General features: G+C 36.1%; 1 protein-coding gene across 1 annotated transcript in view; it reads right to left on the bottom strand.

Moving 5' to 3' along the window:
* The window catches only part of LOC118203875 (uncharacterized protein CG3556-like), a 121,647-nt gene that overhangs the window by 22,028 nt on the left and 75,861 nt on the right, over positions 1 to 23,758 (bottom strand). Inside the window, exon 8 of the mRNA XM_085821503.1 lies at positions 7,319 to 7,514. Coding sequence (XP_085677629.1) covers positions 7,319 to 7,514 — 196 coding nt within the window. The remainder of the gene's footprint in view (positions 1 to 7,318; positions 7,515 to 23,758) is intronic.

Raw genomic sequence — 23,758 nt, 5'->3', positions numbered from 1 at the left:
CCCAAACTAAGGCCTGTCATCTCGCCGCTTCTTTGAGAGCAGACGCAGCAGATATCCTGCAGATGCTTCCTGAAAACCAGAGATTAGATTTCGAAGCTCTATCCGGCGCTTTGGAGCTGCGCTTCGGCGAGAAATGTTTAAAAGACTCCAATTAAAATCCCGTCAACAGAAGCTCACCGAAACACTTCAGGAGCTCGCCACGGATGTTGAAAGGCTGTCCCACCTCGCCTTTACGGAGTGCCCGAGAGAAACGAGGGAAATCCTGTCACTGCAATATTTCATCGATGGCATCCGGGACCCTGAAATACAGAAAGCACTGCGAATGGCGGATGTTAAAGATCTTAAAAGCGCTCTGTTGTACGCCATGAAGTTCGCGGCAGCCCAGCAAGCAACTAGTACAGATCGCTACCCAGTCAGAGCTGTGCGAGTCCACGAGCCAGTGGAGCAACTGATGGCTCGTTTAGATGATTTATCCAGACAAGTCGACGCTTTGATACGAAGTAGCAGTGAGAACAAAGTGGCTCGAAGGTGTTGGAGATGTGGTTCTGAAGGTCACCTACGACGGCATTGCAGTACACCCCAGGGCACGGATAATAAAATGAATGATTTGACAAGACCAGTGAGTGCCTTGAGACGGAATATTGGTGAGAAGAAACCAACCCGAAATTGTTGGAACTGCGGTGTTGAAGGCCACATACGAAGGAACTGCAGAACACCCCAGAGCACGGAAAATAAGAGAGGCGGGTTAAATAGACAATTAAATGCCATGGGACAGAAAAGGATTGACAAGAAACCAAAGTGCTGGAACTGTGGAACTGAAGGCCACGTACGAAAGAATTGCAGAACACCCCAGGGTACGGAAATTGAGACCATTTCTCAGCAGCGACGCAGGAAACAAATTAATGACCACATCAAGGAACGGAGGTTGCCAGATAATGTAAAACCTTGTTTTAAAGCACTCAAGATTTCTAGAGTGAGTGGCAACAGTAACGGACTCATCAATGGAAATATCGATGGAGTTCCTTGCAATATGATCATTGACACAGGAGCTAATGTTACCATCATTAGGAAAGATGTAGCTGAACAGTTTAAAGATAAACTTATTTGGACGCCATCCTGTGCTACCCTTCAGACTGCGTCTGGTGATAAGATCGACATAGCTGGGAAGTTAAACGTGAACATCATGTTTGGAAGTGCCGCCTACCATCACACGGCATATGTGGCGGATATTACAGATCCATGCATACTAGGATTGGACTTTTTAAGGAAATACAATTTTTCCTTAGACTTCAAAAACAACAAACTGCTTTCAGCATCTGGTGACATGACTATCCATCCTCAGAAGGGATCCTCACCTGGAAATGCCAACGCCTTGTCTGAAAGACCCAGCTCAGAAAGCTGCCGAAATCATATTAGGGTCGGAGAGAGACATCAGACTACCGGTTATTCTCCATCCCAGATGTTCTTCGGTCGAGACCTTCGTCAGCAGCCTTGTGACCGCCTGTTTGGTCGCCGTACGGATGCGCCTTCATCGCCTGAGGAATACATCCAAGATGTCCAGGCCCGTTTTGAAGTGATGCACCATTCCACACGGAAGCGAGTGAACTTGGCGACGGAGAAAGTGAAGACCAGATATAACACGAGAGCTACTAGGCATAGATCCAACAAAAGAGACAAAAGGTGGGGTTGTGGAACCCGATTCAACGAAAAGGACTCAGTCCTAAATTACAGTCACCTTCGGATGGTCCATATACAGTGCTGAACAGACTGAATGACGTCGTGGTTCGGATTCGTAAGTCTTCGAACTCTAAACCTAAAGTCGTTCATTACGACAGGTTAGCTCATTACTATGGCCATAGTGCGTAATGTAAATAATTGTAAATAGTATAAGACCATGGTCTTTTTGTTTTTAAATGTGTATTTGATTTGATTTTTGTTTAGTATTTGATATGCATTTAGTATTTGATTTGTTTAAGTTATCTATTACATTTATTGTTCATGTTGTTTGATATTGTAATGTTTATGCCTCAGTTGCATTTATGCCTCAGTAAGTTTGGCTTCCTGTCCACGGATTGTACTGCCCGAGACGTGCAGTCCTTGGGAAGGGGGCAGTGTTACGAATTCGGTATTTAAAAAGCTAATATTAGTTCAGTTATAAATTAAATGATTTTATTTCTCGCGCAGTGCAGCGCGTGACGAATATTAAAAGAAAGCTAAGCCGGCAAATTGAAAATACAAGAGCGCGTGCATTAAATAAATAAATATCTCTTTTTGATTTCGAGAAAGTACTAGAAAATTCTAGCGCGTGATTTTAAAATCTTATAAAAGGAGGAAAAAATCTCAGTTCGTAGTTGCTTAGTTTGTTGTTGTTTAGAAAACTGCTCTTGTTGACTGTAGCGAATTCGCGGATTAGCTTTCTTTAGCTGTTTTGAATTAAGTTCTTTTGAACGTTTGAGTAGTTAAAAGATAACTACTGTGATATATTGTGATACTGCACGATTATTTGAGGACATTTTTTTTTTTTTTTTTTTTTTTAATTAAAAGAAACACAACAAGTTCCCCATGTACCACATAATATCACATGGGGCTTACAGAAGTAAGTAAGAAACACAATACAAACTAAACAGAAGAGAAAATTGAAATAAAATTAAGGATGATTACACAGTTTTACAATGAATTGACAAAAAGTGTTAAAAGCACTTCTCTCGGAAATAAATTGGTGAAACTCTGGAGGCCAGTTAATATTAAAATTTTTCAGTCCCAGTTTCAAGACTTTTCTTTCGTTCTCATATTTAGGACATAGAAGAAGCACATGTTCTACATTCTCCTCGCCGCCGAGGACACAGTCACAGACAGACTCAGGACTCAACTTAAATCTGTTCAAATAACTTTTAAAATTCCCATGTCCAGTAAGAAACTGGGTTAATTTATAATTTGTGAAGAAATGATGACACGACAATCTCATTTTAATAGAAGGGAAAAATCTTCTAGTTAAACTCCCTTTATTTGAATTAATGAATTCGTGATTCCACGACTCCACAATGCTTTTATACATGACCTTCTTATAGAAGGAATTAGGGATATTGACAAAAGTGTCAATTTCCTGCTCAGTCGCAGTCTTAGCAAGGAAATCGGCTCGTTCGTTCCCAACAATACCTGTATGACCACGAACAAATGAAAATGAAACCGAAATATTTTTATCCTTTAGATTTTTCAGTTCTTTTTGAATCTCAATAATGATATTAGAAGAAGAAATACATTTTAAGATCTCCAAGGATGAAAGGGAATCAGTACAAATGAGATAGTCTGAAACAGCACTGTTTTGTTTAGAGACCCATTTGACGGCGAAGTTTAAGCACAAAATTTCAGCTATGAAAACGGTACATTCATCTCTGATTCTAAATTGAAAGTGCTCAAATTCAAGACCATTTTTGAAGACAACAAATGCGAGACCAACCTTGCCATCAATTTTGCTGCCATCAGTATAGCAAATTACAGGCGAATCATCTACGACTTTATTGCTAAACTGAATAAAATTAACAGCATTTCTTTCTGAAGGATGAGGGAGATCAGATAGAGGTAATATACAATCATACTGAGAGACAGTAGAAGCAGAAATATTTTCCTTATAAGCAATAGAATGAAGAATGGCAATGTCAATTGGAGGAAAGCCAGAAATTGCATAAACAGACTCATAGCTTACGGTACGATATCCACATATGACCCGCAGAAGTATCCGCCTTTGAACACGTCGTAAATATCTATAATTTATCTTCTTCTTGAGCGATATACCCCAGACTCTAGAGCCATACATAATGAAGGGGGCAATTCCTTGTTTATAGATAAGCGAATGAACGTTGTAATTAATACCGTATGTGTTGCGTGCAATACGACTTAATCCACGCTGTAATTTATCACATTTCTCTGATACATAAGTTAAGTGTTGTTTCCAAGAAAATTTACAGTCAAGAAAAACCCCAAGATATTTCATTTGCTTTACCATAGTCAAAGGGGTGCCATCGAGAGATAACTGAAATGCATCATAACAGATGTTTCGCTTTTCAATAATCATAACCCTGGTTTTATCAGGATTAAAATCTAATTTAAAACCTTTTGACCAGTTGGAGGCGAAATTTAAAGTCTCTTGTGCCTGTAAAAAAGTAGCAGAAAGGTCCCTACTCTGAAAGCAAAACAAAACATCATCCGCAAAGGCTATAGTATCACAACAAGCACGATTTTCCAGTTTTAATAAGAGATCATTAATAATAATATTCCAAAACGTAGGTCCTGAAACAGAACCTTGAGGGCAACCCCTTTCAAGGTGACGAATTGCAGAAGCCGAGCCCAATTGCAATTTGGCCGCCCGATCATTTAAAAAATCAGCAGCAAGTGAAAAAATATTCATTGGAAGTTCCACTTTTTTGAGAAGATTGAGAATACAAGGCCACCACGCATAGTCGAAGGCGCCCTTAATATCCAAAATGACCAAAATAGTGTGCAAGTTTTTCTTTTTTCCTCTCTGAACAATTTCATTCAAGCGTAAAAGAGCGTCTTCAGAACTTTTTTGAGGTGTAAAACCATACTGATTACCAGAAAGAAGGTCTCTATGGCGGAGATACCAGCAAATTCTGTTAATAAAAAGTTTTTCCAAGCACTTACCCAAAACAGGAAGTAAGCTTATACACCTAAGGTTATCTAGGCAAGGAATCCTAGACTCATTTCCTTTAGGAATAAGAATTACTTGAGCATATTTCCAAACACGTGGGAAAATGCCAACATTTAAGCAAACGTTAAAAAGTTTATGGAGAAATTGAGGAAACATTAAATGAAACTGTTTAATAATCTCGTTCGAAATAGAGTCAGGACCAGGTGATTTATTTGGTTCCAGCATAGAAATAACTGTATTAACTTCATCACAAGAAAACATAGGATCTACAAAAGAAGAATAAGCAGTACGCGCAGCTTGACGGTATTCTTTATGCAAATCATCATCATTTTCCTCTAGATCCGAGGGGAAAGATTTCTAAAGCACAGCAGTAATTGTCTCTTCTAAAGAGTTGGTTGTCTCTCCAGTGGAAAGACAAATACCAGTTATTTCAATTTTTTTCATGAAATCTCTTTTAACTCCATACGTGTAAATCTTTTTCCATACATTGCGAACATCAATGGTCGAAAGAAATGTTTTCCAAGACTGAGATTTAGCATCGGCAAGCTTTAGATTGTAAACTTTTCTATATTCAAGATATTTACTTTTATAAAGTTCTCTAAGAGGCGGATTTTTACAACGCTGAAATCTACGCCTAGAGGCATTAAGCCTTTTTCTCATACAAAAAATTTCGACAGACCACCAAGGAACATTATGCTTACCATGATTCCTAACAGGTATGGAAATTTGAGATGCCTGGAGAAGAACAGAACTAAAATTCTCAACAAAAGTATTTAGTCGAGAACCGTCAGTACAGTCGTTAAGAATATCAATGAAACGGGTGATGCGAGAAGAACAAAATTTTCGAAAACGATCCCAATTTGCTTTCCCTGTATTGAAGATTTTAAAAGGAACATTTGAGGTGTCTCGTAAGAACGTAGAAAGACAAAATTCAAATTCAATCATCATATGATCAGAAAGGGATTCTTTTTCAGACAGTCGCCAACTCAAAATATCCTGGAGAAGATCTGAACCAATAACAGTAACATCAATATAACTAGAACCCTGAGTTGCCTGAAACGTAGGTCCATAATCTTCATTAATAACAAATAGGTTGTTGGCAGAAATAAATTCACGCCATAATCAATTCGAGATTGAATGTTCTTTCTCATAAATTCATGACTAGGACAGCATTCTGAAAAAGGTTTGTGATTAACATTCACTTTTTTATAGCTGTTATTTGTTTTATGATTGAAGCGGATGCAATTTATACAAGCTACAGCATTCCTATTCGATCAATCCCTTGCCTTATGTTCTCCAGAACAGTTAAAACAGGCTGTTCGCTCACGACATTCATCAGCACGATGGTTGTACCCAAGACACTTAAAACATCTATTGATGATAATAAAATCGTCAGTTTCACATATACTCCAATTAATTTTCAACCTGGCTTGATTCAGAATACGTTTACGAACCATGGGGTGCGTTTCAATCACAACGTGCCTCGTGAACTGGAAGGTTTTTAAAGTAAAACGAACTCTACATATACTTCTGTTTTCATCAGATTCAACAACTTCAGGATTTTGTTCAAAAATCACTTTCAGAAGATCTTCATTAGGTATTTCATTTGGCCCATTTTTTACAAGTAAAACAGGATTCCTCTTTTTTGGTAAGGACGTGTTTAATTCCGGAGACTTTTCATTAATCTCGGCTTGAAGTCGATTCCGATCATTTTCTGTCAAACACTTAACCAAGACTTTATCTTTTCCAATATTTTTCAAAGTATATACACCTAACTTAGCTTCTAATGGATTAATTTTTAGTTTAATAACTTTCTTAACATCGTCAGAAGAGCAGTTTTCAGAGTCTACAATTAAACAACAATCCGAAGAAATCAAGGATTTTTCATTAATCCTTGTAACATCAGATGGCGCCACCATACTAGCATAACTAGGTCTTGAAAAGGCGTCTTTCAAACTTTCCTTACATGCATCCATAAATTTAACAGCTTTGATACGTTCAAAATTCTTATAAATAGAAGATTTCAACTCACCCAAAGCCTGCCTGGCCTCCTCGCGAACCTGTTGATTCACACTGCATTTAGATTGAAGTGCTGATTCAATAATTTTACAGTGTTTTTCAAGAGCATCGTAAAACACGTCATCCTCCGTAGCAGCCATTGCCGTGCATGCAAATGGGGCGTTCCGGGTCGATGAAATTCTCAATCATTCATTTCTTCAAAATAATCATTATCTTGATACAAAAGGCACATTTTTCAAAACCGGAGCACAAAACAAATTATAAAAAAGCACTTTCAATAACACAGAACCAATATGCACAGAATAATAAAGACTTTTCATCACAGCATAAAACTGCCAACCAACACGGCTGCTGACATGCGCCGAACCAGACATTTAGGACAATTTGAGGACATTTAATCCTATTTATTGTTATAATAATAAATTTTTGTTCATTTTTCATCGGACTTGTGCATTCATTTCGTAACGAACCCGTACGCACGCAACAATATAACATCACCGATTATTATTAACAACATTTGTGGCTACAAATATTCACTAGAAGAAGACACCGGAAACTAAATATTTCCGGAATTGTGAACATTTGAAGCTAGTAGCTTAAAATTTTCAATACACTATAAGAAGACATTTTTACCTTCTCTGTGCTTTCTAGGATTGCCGGAGCAGTTGATTTTGGCAATATCGACTAGAGTTTTCCCATTAAGAATGGGCAAGGTAAGATAAGTGGTAAGGAAATCTACAGAAGAAGAATTCAGTTGGGCCATCAAATACCTAATCGTCGCATTGAGATTCCAGTCTTTGCTGTTCTCTTGACCACCACTTAAGAGTGCCTATAAAGATAAAAGAGCCAGTGACCTTATCGAATCCAGTATGCAAAAGTATTTATATTAAGTTCATAGAAATAAGAATACAATAATTATTTGATTATAAAATTACTTATACGCGGCTCTTAATACAAATGGTAATTGCTAGATGTACTGAATTTTCTGAATATGCATATTCTGTATCTAATCCATTGTAAATATCCTTTCGTTAAAGAATGTTGTTACAAAAATATCAGTTTATGAATATGTAGGTTACCAGTTTAAACTTGATATCACTTTTTTTTTTGGTTAATAAAATGAAATTAGAAAATTATTATCTGTTTTGATTGTGGGTTTATTACAGGGTGTTTACAAAGTCCCGGACATATAATGATGTTTAATAACTCATAAAATAATGAAGCTAATACAAACTCATGGCATTTATTGATGGAATAACTTATATATTTTCCTTTCCAGGTTTGAATATCTTTACTTTTGTAAATATCGTCTGCGAGTGTGGTTAATTTCATATATTTTTTTCATATATTTTCATTTTCCAGTCTAAATATCTGTACTTTTCTAAATATCGTCTGCTTATTAACTGCATTTTTCTCTCTTTTGTTTTTAGCAACTATTGCAATGTTATGGACTTTTTCTTTTGGGGATTTGTAAACGACAACGTTTATAGGAGGAGAGTGTCGAACATGGATGACCTAAAAGCTAGAATGACAACCGCAATAGCCTCTGTGGATGCCGACATGCTTGCCGGTACCTGGAGTGAAATTGAATATCGACTTGATATTCTCCGTGCGACGAAGGGGGCACACGTGGAAGTTCATTGACAAGGGTCGTGAAACATTTTGAGCCTATCTAACCATTTATGTTATCAATTTTAATCTATCTTTATTATTTTATGAGTTATTAAACATCAAAATGTATCCTGGACTTTATAAACACCCTGTATATATATTATAACTGCAAACTATATTTGTAAATAAAAAAATGAAGCAAAACTGGAAAACAAGATTAAACATAAAACTATGAGGATAATTTATGTTTTAAAAAGCTATTTATTTACAATCCAATGTAAATTTTGAGAAATCACGCATTGTACGCTTTTCCAAGCCGAAAAAGTAAATTTATTACTCAGAAACAAAATTGTTTAAAATTAATAGATATGTTACGGTTTATGTAGATGAGCATATAGTATTTGAAGCTTATAAACTTCCAGGGAATAAATTAAATTGTATAAAGAAATCCATTTATTTATCACTCAGGCTTAAAAATTAAAAACGCTTGATTGCAAAAATATTTATTTTTTATATAATCAAAAGATAAATCTATGATATTTAAATAGACTGCATATAACTTTATGAAATCTAGTACGATATATCTTTCTCCTGTTAGCTTTTAAAGGTTTGCAAATTGTATGAAATTTCCTTTTATAATAATAAAAGAGAAAATTGCATAGACCAGATATACAAAAGCACAGAATTATTTGACAAAGTTTAGTGAGACAAAATTTGGCACACGCATTATCTATACCACCGTCAGTACAGTGAGAAGGTTAATATCATTCAAGGTCCAACTTTCTCTTTCGGACACTCGAGACAGGTCAGTTCGTACTTGGCTAGGATTTAGACTACATAGCATTATTTAATGATCAGTTTTATGTATTATGTTTATCAGTTTTATTTTTAGTTTTCATGTATTACGTATGCATTGTAAGTGTTATGTATGCAGGCATTAGGGATCAGCTTTCTGTATTTCTGTACTCAGTATCATGTTAGTTTTTCACTTTAATATTCAGTTTTGTATTTATGTATGTATTATCCTGCCTGCAAGTACTACGAAAGAAAATGTAGGTGAATGGTTCAATTTGTAAAACAACTACAGTTTAAGTATGCGCAAAGAACTAAATTATGCAAGAATTTGTTATCTTATGATAAGAGGTTAACATTCTATTAAATGTTCTTACATAAGAGTCAGGCACATGGAAAGTAAACTGCGTTAAATTATGTTTGGGTGCTAGGATTTTTTTTAATCATCTTTTAATCTCTCTCTTTATTTAGTTATTTTTTTATTTTTTATTTATTTATTTTTTTAAAGTTTACTATGTGCAATAATTTAATAGGCTACAACTTTCCTCCATGCATGGCCAACCACTTTACAAAAGCCCCATAAATATATGACAGTTGTGTCATATATTTAGCATCCGCATGTAGACATTTAGCAAGTCCAGAAAATCCACGGCAGTTAATTTTTCAGGCAGAGTCCTCCTATCTTTACTTTCTCTAACACAAGTTTCTGTCTATTCTAACAGCAATTCGTAACAGTCTTTTGATTGCTTCTTTGCTTAATTTTAAGTAGTTCCTAACAGGATACTCTTTCCCCGTACAACAACATCCAAGCTTACATGTAGACTTTATGAGGCTCTTAGCCGTCTATTCGGCTGCGTCGCAGGATGGAGCAGAGAGTAGATGGTTTCTGCCAAGAAGATAACACACTGTGAGGCTAAGGCCAGGTCAGTGGTCTTTCTTGGCCCAAGGCCCAAGGCGTTTGACTTCCGGAGTACCTTTGCAACTTAATGCAATTACCTCCACAACTTCGATAAGGAAACTGAAGTAATTAAGAAAGAGCACTAAACGTATTGTTCCAAGGCTTGGGAAAGGTAAATTAGATAATACGGATAGCCGCAGTGATTGCTAATGCCTTGGGGATGAGCGGGGGGGGGGAAGAGTCTTACGACTAAAACTAGTATCCAGGGATGGAAGAGCGAAAGGAGGGGGGGGGGGAAATAGTCTATTCAAGGAAGGCGAAAAGTTCTCCAACCGCCTGTGGCGAGTAGAATAATAGGAGCAACTTTTCGAAAGGAAAAGGAACCGTAAGGAAAGTTAACTGCGAAAAAGACGGAGAAATTTTGGGAGAGGATTTAAAGGGAGGAGTATTGAGCTTAAAAAGAGGAAATACAAGGGAAATTAAAGGAAGGAGGATTAATTAAATTTTATGGATAAAGGGTAGTGAAGGGATGAAATGCAAGCTTGTGATTCCTAAGGAGAAAATAAGGATTTTACATTTTTAATTCAAGATTTAATACCGTGCATATATAGATGTGACTTAAATTAATTTTAGTAAGAATAATTTACGTCTTAAAATTTAAGATTTTTTGTAGTAAAATTGAGTAGCAACAAATTAATTTTAATTGCATATTTTAAAGTTAAATTAGATGCTGCAAGTCTGGTCCGTGATATTTGAAAAAGTGAGGCCCTGGTAAATGGGGGAAGGTCATGTTTAGCAGTACAGATTTAGTTACCGATGAACGAGGCTAGATTAGGTCTAGCGGGTAATTATGACAAGATAAAAGTTAATTAAGGGTCGCCGGGTTAGGCCCGTGAAGTGCTGGTTGAAGTTTAAAATTAGAAAGAATTCCTAGTCAAGCAAGCACCTCCGCTTTGGCTTCCTAGGAAAGATATTAAATGTTCTGTCAAGAACGCTCCTAGGTCGTTTAGCGGAGCTGGGCTCCGCTGGTTCATAGGCAGGAAGTGAATGCAAGACTGGGTTTTCAATCTGTGATAATCTATTGAAAACTTGGCCGAATTTTGCCGAAAAAAGGCATCCAGGGGTAAAATTTTGAGATCGTTATGTAGCACTTCATTCCGGACGAAATAATGAGCATTAGTGAGTATGCGAAGCGTGACGCTCTGGAATACTTGAACTTTCTTTAGGTGGCTATTAGCTGGTTGTAGGAAAAAATGACACCCGGAAAAAAGGGAAACGGAAAGAATATCCCCGGAAAATAAGGAACGGAAAAAAATATCACCCTTCGTTTTCAATGGGAAATATAAGGCATGTTTAGAAAGATCGCCAATCTGGGTGATAAAAGTTTTATCTCAACAACTGTAACTTCGGATGACCGGAAACATGTGCGAGTAGAAGCAAGAAGACGTGTTGGCTGCTTGTTTCTTCCATGGAGCCTACCTCCATAGTTTCTTCGCTAAGGTTAAAAATAGAGGGTTGTTTAGAGAGGGAAGCTTTCGCGATGGACGCCAGGGGAGAAAGGCGGGTTGTCCAGCGTCGGTCATTGTCAGGTCTTTAGTAATTACTCTCCTCGCACTGCATGTAGTTATATCCTTAAGCTGCGGTTTAGTGAAACATTTATTGACGCACAACAGAAAACTAATTCAACCTGAGCTTTGGTATAAGAAACAGTTGTAGATGCAATTTCAAGTTACGGTTTGCGATAAGAATAGGACTAAATTTTTTACCTAATTAATTTTCGCATAATTTTTTTTTTCTCATTTGATTTTAATTAAAAGTAACGCATTTGCACAGGAAACATTTGTTTAAATTTGCACTTAAGTTTGAAAACAAGAATACCACAGTTATTAAAATTAAGTGGTTTATTTCAAAATTATTAGTCTCTGAGGGACTAATGTTTTCATTTTGCGTCGAATCACTCTGAATGTCCGTTTCACTTTTCAAATTGTTGCCACCAAATATTGTGATAAAACAACGGTACCTACAGCCATCGAGTTTCGAATGACGTAATCCTACTGCGAATATGGGCAACTGGAAGCCCAAATTTGAAATTTGGAATTCGTTTTATTATCGATTTTATATTTTGTAACGAATTTTTGATTAACAAACTCAAGAATTTCAAAGCGAGCCATGGCAATGTTGTACAGAAAAAACATTTTTATCTCCAGCGCGTGAGACTGTGAATCGGAAATTCTAAAAATGTGCTCAATTTAAAATTATTTTGCGATACTGCTCTTGAACTGAATTTTATGGTTTAAGTGCGAAGAATATGATATTTAATAAATAAAGGTAACACACAAAATGTTAAAAAAAGGCCCCTTTGGACGTAATTTAAAATCTGAAACCTTTTCTGATTTTTTATTTTACTAAAATTTTAAAATCTAATTAAAATGGATCCCATAACCACGCGATCTGGATTTAAACATTTAATATGCAATGAACCCTCTTATGGCGACCTCTTCCAAAATAATTTATCAGAGTAGAAATTAACACTTGTACCGAGCATTATCTCTTTAAGATGACCACTTCCACCAAAGACCAAAATAATTAGAAACGTGGATGATCGTATTAGAGAGGATTTAATGCATTTTACAATGCACTAATGCGTAACCTACTCAGAGCCGGACCATCTAGTAGCCCATAAACGATTGGCGAACATCTCCTTACTAGAAACATATATGGATTAGGATTATTCAATTATGGCAAAGCGCACGAGGGCTATCTACCTAAAGGGAGGGATGCCTTAGTGGAGAACTTTCTAAGGGAAACTGGCTCGTATACATATTACACATGGGGAAAACCACGAAAGTGCCCATGCAGCCAGCCCGTTCGCGGGATTGGAATCTCGGACCGAAATACCAGTGTTCAGCGTCTTTACCGCTCGGCCGCTGATAGGCTGAAATCTGATGGATATCTTAGAAAGGATTTTTCCTTATAGTAGTTATATTAATTACAATTACGTGTAGAGCTTATGAAAACTTAAAAGCGGCCGAGCGGTTAAGTTGCTGAATACCCTGGTTGTTATATCTGGGTACGATTCCTAGCAAAGCAGCTTTTTGTGGTTTTTCCCCTATATAACGTGGTTACGAGCTAGTTTTCCTTAGGAAGCCCTCCACGAAGGCAACCATTCTCTTAGGCAGATACCTTTCGTGCGCTTTGTTATAGTCAAGTAAACCAAACCAAATTAAAGAAGCTTATTTATTCTACTCTCCAAATTGAGCTCCAAATAAGTCATACGTGGGAGCTTTTCGTATTCATAACGTAAAACGTATCAAAATGGGGAAATTAAATAAATTTAATTATTTAATTTGGTTATCTAGAATTCCAGTTTTTTCTTTTCCAGAACCAAACTTTAATTTATCTCTTGTTTCCAAAAATCTGAGTATGAATAAATGTGTAATAAAGCATAGACAGATAACTTTGAAATTCAGAGAATAACTTAAATGACCTTTGACCACTAGCAGCCGAGAGGTAAAAATAGTTGAATATTGGTAGTTCGACTGGCACGCCACGCAAATTTCCTGGTCTCCTGTGTAACATAAATACGAGTCAGTTTCTATCAGACGTATGAAATAATTTTTGTCAACTACTCGCTATAAACAGTCCTCCATGAAGGCATCCATATTCACTTCGGCAGATAATCTTATGGTACTTTGCCATAACCTAAATAATCTGATTTGATGATTATGCTAATTTTTTCTCATACTGAATCCTGTGATGCTTTAATTAATGTTTTATTTATCATAAACTGTGTTAACTGCTTTAAATTAACCAAATCAGGATTTTTTTCTGTTAGATTTCCTTTTTGAAATTTTTCACATCATTTTAGAAGCCTAAATATGTCAGATCGTTTTAGTAAGACGTATTATTTGTAACTATTTTACATATAAGTACAGAGAATCTCATGACGGCGAACTCTAAAAGTGTTTCCTACAACATAAATAAACAGGCTTTTATACATTTGCCTCTCTAATGCAACCATCTATATAAGTGGCTTAAAAATCGCTTGAAGCCGCTGTTAGTGGTCGCATTAGAAAAGTCTCATTATATTTGCATTTTTGTGGCATTTAATAATTTCAGTTACATGTCTGCCTTATAAATTATAATATTGATTTTTCAAGGGCGTGTAACAACTTTCAATATAAATTAGAATAGTAATAATCTTTTACATTCCATTCGGATTATTGTATTCGTACGAAAGCCTTGAATCAATTGTTGATCATTATTTTGTACGTATGCTATTGCAAAAATTTAAAAATTCTTAATTATGATATTTTCCAATATTCGGGCTTTAAATGCCCAAGTTATTTAATTTTATGCCAAGATTTAAACTTTGTGCATTTACAATAAGAAGGTCTTAATTCTGGAACTTTTCAACATCTGAAGCTGGTTAAAACTGGTTGAAATGTGTTGCAGTCGCAGTTCGTATGCAAAACCATTCTCGCACTGATTTGTTTTATGCTTAATTTATAGCAATATCCCTAAGTAACCAAATTTTAGATTTATATCATTTTTTTTTTTTTTTAAATTGTGAAAATAAACAAAAAGAAAGGAGAAAATTTTTCTTTCTTACATTATAATTATTTTCAGTTCATCTTTTATGATAATTAGTGTATTTTTCAATTTTCCTCAACTGTCAAATCTTGTTGTATTTCTAAATATCTTTAGATTATTTACAGTCCCTGCAATTTTAGAGTTTTTATGTTAAACTCTAAAATAGTTATTAGAATAATTATTAGAAGGATTTGATGTAATTAATAACGTACGTCGCCCATAGATTCGCAAATTTTGAATTTTCAATATTGTTGCAAGCACTTGAGCAGAAAATTCGTCTTTTCTAGCAAATTGCAAATTTTAAAATTCAAAAAATTCAACTCCATCAATCCAATTTTCAGACTCAATTAAAGGCACTGAAGTTATTTAACATTTAAGAACTCTCGGTGATTTAGAACTCCCCGGAATTGGTACTCAAGAAATGATTTCAAAAATGCTCTTCTACATCTATTAATAATTGTTCTATCCCTTGAATAGCTAGTATCTACTGCATTTTCTCCTCATTTCTTCTTTGGTGGTTATTTGAATCATGGCAAAGCACGGAAACTGTCTGTCTAAGAGAAGGGATGCCTTCGTGGAGGACTTAACGAAGTATGAGAAAGGGAAACTTGATTGTATTTGCCTTACACATGAAGAAATAACTAAATTATCTTGCAACCAGCTTGTTTGCTGGGATTTGAGCCCCTGTCGAACTATCAGTGTTAAGCGACCGCCAGAGTCGTAGCTAGGGTTTTCAGAGCCCAGGGACAACTGAAGATTTCGCGCACCTTACTGCTTGCCAAGGATGGAAAACATTTAATTCTACAATGTCGTTATATCAGTTTGGCGCCTCTTGGATTCTGCGCCCGGGGACAGATGCCACCCCTTGTCCCCTTCTAGCTACGGCCCTGGAGACCGCTGGAGCGCTGATGAGCTGCATTATGTATTCTGCTTAAGAATATAGAACACAAATTACTCTCAATTTTATTATATCATCAGTGTTTGGTAACTTTCCCTATGAAAATAAAATTGTTAGAAATATGAGTGAAAAGACATGTAAATATTTTGAATTTGGATTCAATTTAATCCCCTTCATGTAACATATAATGCTGTAGTTTACGTAATAGCATTTAAAATTTTTGAATATATTAACACAAAAGGATACGGCAATGCTGTTACGGCATTCGACAAAATATGTCTCGTTTACGTATATATATATATACGTATATATTCTTTGCAGAAGGAAGAAAATTATAGCCAATGCAGAAAATTTCTAAATTCAATTTCGCCAGATAAATTTTCCATAAAATGAAAAAACAATTTTCAGTACATATAAATAATTAATTGAATGAATGTAAATTTTTACTGCAGAATACATAAACTTATTTTCAGCTTAATGTAAAACTGTTCCCACGCAAAATTTATATTATAAGAAAAAGTTAAATGTCTGTTATGTCGAATATTTCTTCACTTAGATTGCAGAGACATTCGATATTTTATGGAAGCAGGAGACTTGAAAAATGAGCAACCCCGTCTCCGGGAATCGAACTTCGGATCTCTGGAATACGCGACCAGCGTGCAGACCACTACACCACGAAAGCACGTCAAGAAGGCTCAAGTCTAAAATTTATGCATATTTAGTATTAATTCTATATTTTGCATATTAACATTTTAAGAATACCTGACTAAATTACTCCTGGACGGTTGTGTATAAACCTATGGTTTGTTTGATCAAGTGCGACTCATTTGTTAAGTATTGAATGGTGTACTCGCTTGCAAAACCTTGTGAATTTTGTTTTTCTTGAAAAATCGGCAATACTAAGTATGATTGCTAAATATTACATTCTTTTTAAAGGAACATTATAGTATAATAATAAGAATATTTTCTCCTGGGATATACTTTTATCAATTATATGTTACTGTAGCGCAGTTTTGCTAAATTCCTATAAATCAGTTCTAATTATTCTAAGCTGATTTACTAAGACTTGGAATGATGCTCAAGGCCGGCGGTAGACGTTTTGCCAAAGAATTTGGTTTTGCCGCACGGTGCCTGCTTTACAACTTCAAAATTCTGCCGCCCAGCTCTTTCAAAAGTTCTAAAAATTTTGCGTTCTCTCAATTCTGCCGCCCGGTGCGGCCGCACCGATTGCATATGCTCTGGCACCGGCCCTGATGATACTAGGAATGACTAGGAAACGATAATTCAGATAATACTTATTATCTGAATTGTCATTTCCTCATAAACATGTGCTTTTTAAAAATTACAGATGTTTTAATTAATAACAACCTTAAAAACTGGTTGTTAGTAGCTTTAATTTTGACTCCATACACTTCAACAATTAAAAAAGCCAAAAGATAGGAAGTTTCCTTGTCAGCTCTTTTTGAGTCCTTTTCTAATACTGCTAAAATTCTGCATGATATTTGTTTTAGAACTGCTAACAAACTGCTAACAAAATTTTAAATACAAAATTTACATACAAATTTTAAATACAAATTTTAAATACTGCAATTTTAAGTCTGAAAAGTAATTAATTCAGACTTGAAAGCTCTTGAAACATAGAACTTGAGCTCAAAATAATAAGAATAGAATTTTGCATTCATTTTTTAATTATACGATTGTTGCTTCATTGATAACAATGTTATAAATAGTTCATTTAGAATTACACTACAATTGCTGCATTAGAATCCATATTTCTTACTAATTATTTAAACATGAAAAATGAGAACTATAATATTTATATGTACTTTTTAATCTCAAAAGTCATAATAAAGTTTTCTCATAAATAGGAAATTGACTGTTTTCAACAGTTTTCACCTCTTCATTACAAAACAGCAGAACATAATCTTCTATCTCACGAAATTTGCTAAAACAAATTCTTTCGCATTAATTTTGAATTTTATTTAACTCTAATTTATTCAATATTTCGAGTTCTGGATAATCAAATTAGCGGTATCATTCTAAAGCTGCAAAATGTAATTAAGAAGCTCAGCTTCGTTTTTAATGATTCATTTTACCACGCCACTGGGGAAAAAAAAAAATCTGAGTTTTCAGATTTTCAATTACGTCCAAAGGGCGTTTCTTTAACATTTTGTGTGTTACCTTTATTTATTAAATATCATGTTCTTTGCACTTAAACCATAAAATTCAATTCAATAGCAATGCCGCAGCATATCTTTAGAATTTCCCATACACACTTCCGCGCGCTGGAGACAAAAAGTTTTTTCCCAGCCGTAGAGTGTTGCCATTGCTCCCTTTTAAATCGCTGAGTTTGTTACTCAAAAATTCGTTAAAGTTTTGCAAAATATAAAATAGATAATAAATCAAATTCCAAATTTAAAATTTGGTCTTCCACATGCCCATATTCGTAGAAGGATTACGTCATTCAAAATTCGATGGCTCTATGTACCGTTGTTTTATCACAATGCGAGAAATATACATACATTTATGCAGATTTTTCATTATTTAAAGGAAAATCTGAAAGCTTTCATATTTGATATTCCGCCCAAAAGGATTTTTTTTAACGTTTTGTGTGGTACCTTTATTTATTAAATATAATGTTCTTCGCACTTTACCATAAAATTCAATTCCACAGCAATATCACAAAATATTTAAAAAGCGCAAAATTTAAGAATTTCCAATACACAGTTTTGGGCGCTGGAGATATATTTCTTTTTTCGTAGAGTGTTCCCGTTGCACGCTTTTAAATCGATGAGTTTGTTAATTAAAAAATTCGTTAATGTGTTGCAAAATTGGGAATAGCTAATAAAACAAATTCCAAATTCGGAATTTCAAGTGCTCATGTTTGGTTGGAGTACTACGTTATTCAAAATTGGATGGCTCTAGGTACTGTTGTTTTTTGAAAATGCGGAAACATTCATGCATTCATGCAGAATCTTCATTATTTAGTTTCTTTAAATATAATGCATGGCAATAATATTTTGTAGCAACAGTTTGAAAAGTGAATCAACGCAAAATGTCGTTTTGAGACTAATAGCTCTTTGGGTCTAACGCCCCTTTGGGCTTAAAAAAAAATAAATAAATGTTAGATTAGCAAGTTAAAAGTCAGAAATAGCAACATTTAACCGATAAGAAAGTCAGAACTCTTTACTACCTCGCTCGAAAAATGCAATTTTGAATAAAATGATATTTTTGCTTCTTTATTAAATTATTCTTACAACAGGGCTTGCATGAATGGATTATATTCTACTATAAGAAATTTTTCATACCAATAAATTGCCACAGTTAGAGACAGAAAGTACAGTAAACCCTTTCTAAGATGACCACAGGTTCATAAGATTTTGGGCTTTTGCGAATTAGAGAAATAGCTCTCAGCACCGATGTCCAAGTTCTCAGAAATACTGATCATCATAGGAAGATAATCACCAGAAGAAAGTTCACTGTTCATATTCGGAAGTGCATTATTCTATAAATGAAAGTACATTAAGCCGATTCGATTGCGTGTATGGCCGTATCTATTTATATATAGGAAAATTTTAATATAAAATAAATATAGTGTAAAATATATGTTACTGTTAAAGCGTATAATTAAGTTATTTCCTCAAATAAGTAAGTATTTGGCGGGGGGGGGGAACTAGCCAAGCCGGTTTAGCTAATTATTTTAAAATAACTATATTAATTAGTATAGAATATAATATTCTATAAACTAACCAATGATAAATGCCGCTCAGACGGTGTAGTGGTTAGAGGAGCCAACTTCGATACCTAACGTCTTGGGTTCGAATCCAGGGGAATGCGTAGTTCTAATGGTCCGTCTCTTCATCGGAGGCAAAGGTGGCCCACCTATTAGGTGACTGCATAATAAAGTGACAACTGCTTCTGGTCAAGTCGAAGTCGGCTGAGAGACCATCATTCATATTAAAAAAAAAGAAAAAAACTTAATAACAAAGAAAAATCTCAAAGGTTTCAGGTTTTAAACTACGTCCAAAGAGGGCGTTTTTTTTAACGTTTTGTGTACTACCTTTATTTATTAAATATCATATTCTTTGCAGTTAAACCATAAAATTCATTTAAATAGCAATGTCGCAAAAGAATTTTAAAAAAGCATATCTTTAGAAGAATTTCCGACACACAGTTCCGCGCGCTGGAGATAATTTTTTTTTTTCGTATAGTGTTGCCATTCCTCGCTTTTAAATCGTTGAGTTTGTTAATCAAAAATTCGTTAAAGTTTTACAAAATATGAAATAGATAATAAAACAAATTTCAAATTTGGGCTTCCAGATGACCATATTCGCAGGAGGATTACGTCATTCAAAATTCGATGGCTCTATGTACCGTTGTTTTATCACAATGCGAGAAATATGCATATATTTATGCACATTTTTAATTATTTAATTTCTTCGAATATAATGCAGGACTCTAACACGAAAAGAATGGTCCTCCAGGATCAAAGTCTCTTACACCTAATGATAAACCGTTAAAGTGGGGGGAAAAATTGACACTATAAAATATCTGTCGTTTTATAAATTAACTGATGATAAACCGTTAGTGTTTAGAAAATTATATTTCATATTACGGATAGATTAAATAATAACGGAATGCATAATATAATATTACTGCTAGATTCGTTAAACCGTAATAAAAAATAACAAACTATACTACGCCAATAGTTCTGTTTAGCAGCTTTCGCGTGCCGTCTTTACTGACAATTCGTCATTTATCAACACTTTAATGTGAACAAGCTGTTAGCTTCCAGTTACGGATGGCTGAAATTTAGTTTAAAAACCGGCAATCATTATTTAACAGAGGAGAAACATTTGCTCCCCGTGAATTCTTTCCTTCCGGGTGAGGTGGGTCGGTTTCTTTAAGGAAACGGGTGAAGCAAACCACGGGGGAGAACATACGATTTTCCCGCAGGCAAGTTGGAAAAACCTGCTATCGAAATGACCTTGCTCAGCTGCAGCCAGCTCAACGTCTTACCCTTAAAACCTCCCTCAAGAGAGCCCGCTATATCCCTGCCCGTTTGGCAGGTTTCCCCATCTCCAATCGGCGACATTATTTGGCGAGATTTTAGAGTTCCTTTTTTTCCGTTCCTTATTTTCCGAGTGACATTTTTTCCGTTCCTTATTTTCCAGGGACATTCTTTCCGTTTCCCTTTTTTCCGGGTGACATTTTTTCCGCACACCCTATTAGCTGCAGTAGACCAGACGACGGCTGCGTAGGTCAGGATGGGGAGGATGGTACTTTTATACAGTAGGATATTATTGCTGAGAGATAGGTTGCTGGTACGGTTGATGAGAGACATTAGTTGAGTTCTGGTGGTTCTTGCTTTGGCTATTGTATAGTTGATGTGAGGACTCCAGAGCAGCTTCGCGTCTAGATATACTCCCAGATATTTGTAGGAATCCACCCAGGGTATCTCCTCTTGAAATAACCTGAGTGGTGGGAGTTGACTATGGACGTTCCTCTTTCTGGAAAAGAAAACGTTGGCGGCACTTTTTGTGACATTAATTTTGATTTTCCAGGTAATGAGCCAGGACTCCAAGTCTGTTAAATACAGCTGAAGGTGATTGAGAGTGGCGTTGAGTGTTGAGTGCTGGGAAATGATGGCTGTATCGTCTGCGTAAAGAGCTAGATCGACACTTGGTGATTGTGGTATGTCATTTACATACAAGTAACAGTGTAGCGCTAAGAATTCCTCCCTGAGGCACCCCCGCCAGGATAGGTCGAGGAGAAGAAACAGAGTATTTAACTTTAACAGAAAAGGTACGATTAGTGAGGTAAGAGTGCATTATGTGCACAAAATTAGCCGAAATTTCAAGTCGCATGAGCTTGAATAAAATTCCCATATGCCAACACCTGTCGAAAGCCTTTGCTACGTCTAAATGGTCTTTCTTGGTGGCGCTCACTCACTCACTCGAGACAGTGACAGATCTTATCTATCTGCTGAGTGACGTCACAAGAATGGGAAAAAAGAAATCTTGGTTTGGGCAGGATGTAAACGTCATCATGCTGGTTGATCTTGGCCGAGAAGAGCAAACTTTGCAGTAGAGTAACCTTGAGCCGTACGACGACCGCGTACAATTCGAAATTATATTTTCAAAATTATGTTTTTTTAATTAGTGAATTTATTTTACTAAAAAAATATAATTTAAGGTTAACAATGTTATTAAACGCCATGTTTAAAAAATGTAAAATAAAAGCATTTTTTTATGGATTTTCACATATTCGTCCTTAATGATGAAACTACTAATCGTAGAGTTTTGCTGTTTGCATGAACCGACAAAAAATATCTTACTAAATGAAATTTATTCTAAATCTCTAACATGATTTACTGAATTTTCGGGAATTTTTAAGAGTCATTTGATGTTTTTGACAACTGCATGTCCAATTAAAAAAAATTAAAAAGAAACGTGTCTGCTATAAGATATTGGTATGGCCCACCCATTAGCATCAAATACGTTATTTTTTGCACTCCTTTCCTCTAATTCATGCAACGAATTCGTCAATTCAGAACTTCATTTGGAAGAAGTTCACTTGGAATTGAGTTCATTTGGATGTGAGCTTCTTCCAAATCTGCAATATAATATCTGGTGTCTGTTGAGATGGTGTATTTCCTTGATGAAACAAGTTATATGATTTCCATTGTTTTTTATTGTTGATACTTACAGCTGGATTTAATTCCTTTGCTTTTCCAGTATCTATGTGCCTTATTTCATAAGCACAATATTGATTTAATGTTTTTTACATTAATGTTAATAGAATTTGGTTTGTTCTTTAAGGGATTTGTTCTGTAGCATTGGCTTTTTTTAATCATTTTAAATACTCTTATTTCCTGCTTGGAGACGCTGAAAATATTTTTCTATTAATGCTTTCTAAAAGCATCGTACAGTTTTTAGCATCGAATTTCTCTTGATTTCCTTTTATTTCATCTTATTTTCAAACCGCTACTTTTTTTCACCCCAAAACGTTTTATTTTAACCATTATTTTTTGACCAATATTAGTATCTTTTAACTGCATTCTTCTTAATTATACACTGCTAGAAATTGAAAATGCAACATCAAGAAGGAGTGGTCAGAAATTTATGCAAATTTTAGAGTAGACGCAAGTGACTGAATTATGCGAATGATGTGAAATGCGCAGCTCTCCGACGCACGTGAAGTAAGATATAAGGGAAGGAATGTGCCGAATGGGCAATATTCGTGTCGTTATTTCTGTCAGAGGAATTATCGAAGAAAGTTGGTTTTTGTCCCAGAGGCAACGAAGGCACTTCCAGCAGATAGACTATTTCACGAGGGGTATGGTGATCGGACTGAGAAGGGCGGGTTGGTCCTTACGTGAAATCGCAGCTGATACCCACATGGATGCGAGCACGGTGCATCGGCTATGGCGAACATGGTTGGAACAAGGAAATGTGGGAAGAAGGAGGGGTGCAGGTGCAGCCAGAGTGACGTCAGCACTCTGTAGCGATTCTGCAGCATGTGCAAGATACCCTGGATGTCCCGTATCGACCAGAACCATTTCCCGTCGATTCGTTGAACGTAACCTGCACTCACGGCGTCCGTTAAGAAGACTGCCATTGACCCCACAGCGTAGACGCCAACGTTTAGAATGGTACCGGACTGGAGCGATGTGGATGACAGAATGGCGAAACGTCGTGTTCTCAGATGAGTCATGCTTCTGTTTATCCAGTGACAGTCACCGCATACGTGTGTGGCGTCGACGTGGAGACAGATCTAATCCGGCAGTAACTGTGGAACGCCCCACCGTGCGAAAACGTGGCATAATGGTTTGGGGCGCTATTGCCTACTATTCCAGGTCACCTCTAGTTCGTATCCAGGGCACTATGATGGCCCAACGATACTTGGATAATGTACTATGGCCGGTGGCAATCCCCTACCTTCAGGGGCTGCCTAATGCAATTTTTCAGAAGGATAACGCCCGACCACACAATGTTCGCATCTGCCAACATGCTCTGCAAGGTATACATTTGCTTCCCTGGCCGACGTACTCACCTGACCTGTCACCAATCAAACATGTGTGGGATGAGATTCGACGCCGTTTGCAGACTCTGCCCCTGCCTCTTTCAGAAGAAGAACTGTGGCAAATGGTTGAAAGGGAATGGAGAGCCATCCCTCAGGACACCATCCGCACTCTTGTTGATTATGCCTAGACGTGTTTCTTCAAGTATCGCTGTCCGCGGTGGTCTTACATCCTACTGAGCCGACGCCGTTCTCGCTC

The sequence above is a fragment of the Stegodyphus dumicola genome, chromosome 8 (genome assembly GCF_044657685.1).
Source record: "Stegodyphus dumicola isolate Sdum_Otavi_A_Nest chromosome 8, ASM4465768v1".
Classification (NCBI taxonomy): domain Eukaryota; kingdom Metazoa; phylum Arthropoda; class Arachnida; order Araneae; family Eresidae; genus Stegodyphus; species Stegodyphus dumicola.
The sequence above is the reverse complement of the archived record's forward strand: the minus strand, read 5'-3'. Positions and strand labels throughout refer to the sequence as shown.